This window comes from Acomys russatus, chromosome X (assembly GCF_903995435.1).
Source record: "Acomys russatus chromosome X, mAcoRus1.1, whole genome shotgun sequence".
Lineage (NCBI taxonomy): Eukaryota > Metazoa > Chordata > Mammalia > Rodentia > Muridae > Acomys > Acomys russatus.
Window position 1 is genome coordinate 70,875,271 of NC_067169.1, and position 3,566 is coordinate 70,878,836.

The following is a 3,566-nucleotide window of genomic DNA, read 5'->3' on the forward strand; positions in this document are numbered from 1 at the left end:
AACTAATGAAGTCATGAACCAAATAAGAAAGAATGTTAGAAGGTGTCATTTTGTCGCTTTCTGTCATAGGCTACCTGGGGCAGGATTTGATGTCCGTGGATAATCTAGTTAAAGAACTCAATAATACCTTCCATTATCCCCCTGTCCCTGCACCCATTGCCACTGTAAAGAATTTTAGACTTTCAAGCTTTTGCATGCTGTAAATTTATTTTCAGACATCAGGAAGCATACCGCCTTCCAAGGAAGGACAGTAAGAAATAAATATCATAGCACTTAACAAAAACAGTATAGCAGCTATGCTTGCCACTCCCATGGCACTTCCTCCTCTTTGAGCATAGTAAAAAACTGGCATTTGGAAAGAAGGGATGAAAGCTACCCCCTTCTTGTTGGACACTGAGAAGTAATTACACATAACTGCAAGAAAAATAAAGCTGCTCGCAATAGCACTGAGAATGGCTGAAAGGACAAATGGATTGTAATTGTCATTCTTCCGTGGCTTCTTCGCGAATACTTGCTGTAGAGCAAGGACAGCAGAAGCTGTACCAATCAGACCAATAATGTTTGCAACTAGGAGCAGATGTTGAGATACCCGGATATCCAAAGGAATAAGCGTGTCATGGTAGTTGTAGCGATGACAAACTCTCAAGTGGCTGGAGTTGTCGAGGTGGTGGCAGATACAGGACCTCCACATACCTATAAATGCCATGCTTGGATACGACAGCATGGGTTCTTCCATGTACCACACTCTCCACTGTGGAAGGCTCATAGACGTGATGCACATTATCCATCCCATGGTGGCCAAGGCAATACCTCTTATTTGGTGATTGGCAACTTTGTTGAACAACACCATCCTAGCATCAAATATTTGGAAACTGAAAATAAATACAGGAGCATGTAAGGGTGACATCTTTCGGCTTTATGCAGTGCTGCTAAGAAGAGCAGTATCAAAATGGAATCTTGTGTTTGAAAAAGTAGGCCTTTCTCATTAAGATCTGCTACTGGGATTGTGGCCTGAAAAGCCAGGTAAAAGGGCACTGTCATGGTATTTCCTGATAATTTCACAATAATCAAAGATTAGCTGATTCTGGCACATACAGTTTACTTCTTGGTATACATTACCTGAAAGCCAATCCTTTCACTTGAATATTTACCACACATCTCACTAGATGACAACTGACAATTTTGGAAGTAGGGCAATTTATACCAGGAAGCAAATCTTCAGTAAAGAGAGAATATTAAGTACATTCTGCAGTATAATTTTTTATTTATTTCCTTTTGACTGTCATAAAATATGTTAGAAAAATACAAAACAAGATATATTTGAATTCTGAGATGATGCTTGTGTTCCTTTTTTCTGTTAAAAGTCTAGAGTGTGTGTGTGTGTGCACGTGTGTGTGTGTGTGTGTGTGTGTGTGTGTGTGTGTGTGTGTGTAAGAAAATACTCAATAGAATCCAAACTTTGAACTTTGAATTTTGAGTTTACTTTTTCTGTGGGCTTTCAAATTTCAGTGTGATCTACTATTTCTTATAGTGCCTGGCAATGGTAACAATTTCTGTATCTCTGTGTCTTTATCTCTCTGTCCTTGCCTATCTATTTTTTTTAACCATAGTCCCTATGTTTCTTAATCTTAGTCAGGGCCTGAGTCTTCATTGTAAATCACCCATTCTTGGCATTATTTATTCTTGGTGTGTGTGGTGAGGGATGGCATCATGGCAGAAGGTGAATGTGACAGAGAGTACTTACCTCATAATGGACAGGAATCACAACAAAATATTAAATTAGAGTTTAAATATAAATAGGCAGTGCCTCTGGTATTTGTTTACTGTAGCTATGACACAACTTCTTAAGTGTCCCAAACATTTAATAACATGATCATCTTATAGCCAAGGATTTAACACTTAACCTACATGGTAAATTAGGACCTGTCTTTACAAAAGGTAAAAATCTATTTTTATTTTTAACCTTGGAAGGATGATAAATTCTCAAATAGTTGACATCATGGATGAACCTTGAGGATATTCATTTAAGTGAAATAAGTCAGTCACAGGTCAAGTACTGATCAAATTCCACTAGAGAAGTCCCTTTATTGATCAATTCTAGAGAGATATAAAGTAGAATGGTGGTTGATTAGGGCTGTGGAAACCAGAAAAGAGATACCGTAATGATTCAACAGCACTGTTAATGTACTTACTGCCATGGAATTGTATACATGATAGTTATTGTTAAAATTTATGTATATATTTATCCACATTAAAAAAAATACAAAACAAGGAAGACTAGGCCATATACTAACCAACAATGCTGTCTTCAAGTTAACCAGTGACCAGTAACTTGGCAGGAACCCGGAATGGCTGCTCTCTGTTCCAAGAGAGTCAAGAAGGACACAGAGCTACCAGTTGTCCCTCCTGGTTGAGAGACTTCTTGGCAACACTAGTGAATTCTTCAAAGCTCTGAGCCTTTTCTTGTACCATCACATTCTAATGCTTTGTGACCTCATCATCTCTCTCTCCTCTCTCTCCCCTCATTTCTCCCCACCCCCTCTCTCCTTTCTCTTTTCTATGTAACCCTCCTCTCTTCTTTTTCATGTCTCATACTCCTCCCTTCTTTCTCCATCTTCTCTACCCTCTCTTGCATCCTACCCTTCTCTTCCTTCTCTGTCCTCTCCCAATTTCCCTCTTTCTCCATTTCTTCTTTGCTATCTCTCAACCTTTTCTCTTACCTCTCTCTTCTCTATCTCCCCTCCTTGTTCTCTGCCCTCTTTTTCTCTCTCTTCCCATCCCTCTATCTCCCAATGTCTCTCAGTATCTATTGATAGAGGATTAGAACCCTCTATCACTTTCCTTAGCTATATTTTCCTAGCTCTCTTCCTCCCTCCCTTTATATCTCTCTTCCTCCTTTTTCTCATCCTCAATTTTGCTCTGTCTTTTTTCCATACTCTCCTCCCTCTCTCTCTCCTAGTCTCATTTTCTTCCTGTCTTTTGGTGCCATTCCATTGATCACTGAATCACTCTTCTCTCTCTCTCTTTTCTCTCTCTCTCTCTCTCTCTCTCTCTCTCTCTCTCTCTCTCTCTCTCTCTCTCTCTCTCTCCCTCCATCCCTCCCTCGTCCTCTGTAGCTCTTTTTGCTCTGAGGGATGGGATGGGCATGAAGATGGATAAAAAGAAATAGAATGAGAATGAGAGAGAAAAAAGAGGAGAGAAGAGGAGAAAGAGAGAATGGGGAGATGGAAGACAGAAAAGGCAGTATTTGGAAAGAGAAGAAAAAGAGAGTGAAAAAAAAGGAATTGAGGAAGAAGAAGAGAGATGGGGAGTGAAAGGAAGGAAGTGAAAAGAGAGATACAAAGAGAGAAGAAAAGAGAAATAGAAAGAGAGAAGTTGAAATGAAGAAAGAAGTAGGAATAAATGGAGTAAAAGAAGTAATGAGAGAAGGAAGAGAGAAGAACAGTAAAAGAGAGAATGGAGAGAATGAAATAGTGAGAAATGGAGAGAGTGAAAGGGGAGAAAAGAGGGACTATGAAGGGGGAAAGATATCAGGTGAGTGAGACAGAAAGAGGGAGAAAGGACAG

General features: G+C 39.5%; 1 protein-coding gene across 1 annotated transcript; it reads right to left on the reverse strand.

Annotated features, from left to right (window-relative positions):
* Positions 1-211: 211 nt before the first annotated feature.
* Positions 212-865, reverse strand: LOC127185948 (claudin-34-like). Its single transcript, XM_051142593.1, has one exon. It carries the CDS (start codon positions 848-850, stop codon positions 212-214), a length of 639 nt encoding a protein of 212 aa, XP_050998550.1. The 5' UTR covers positions 851-865.
* Positions 866-3,566: the final 2,701 nt, after the last annotated feature.

Coding starts and splice junctions, on each gene's coding strand:
- LOC127185948 (XM_051142593.1), bottom strand. CDS start 850: ATGGTGTTGTTCAACAAAGTTGCCAATCACCAAATAAGAGGTATTGCC.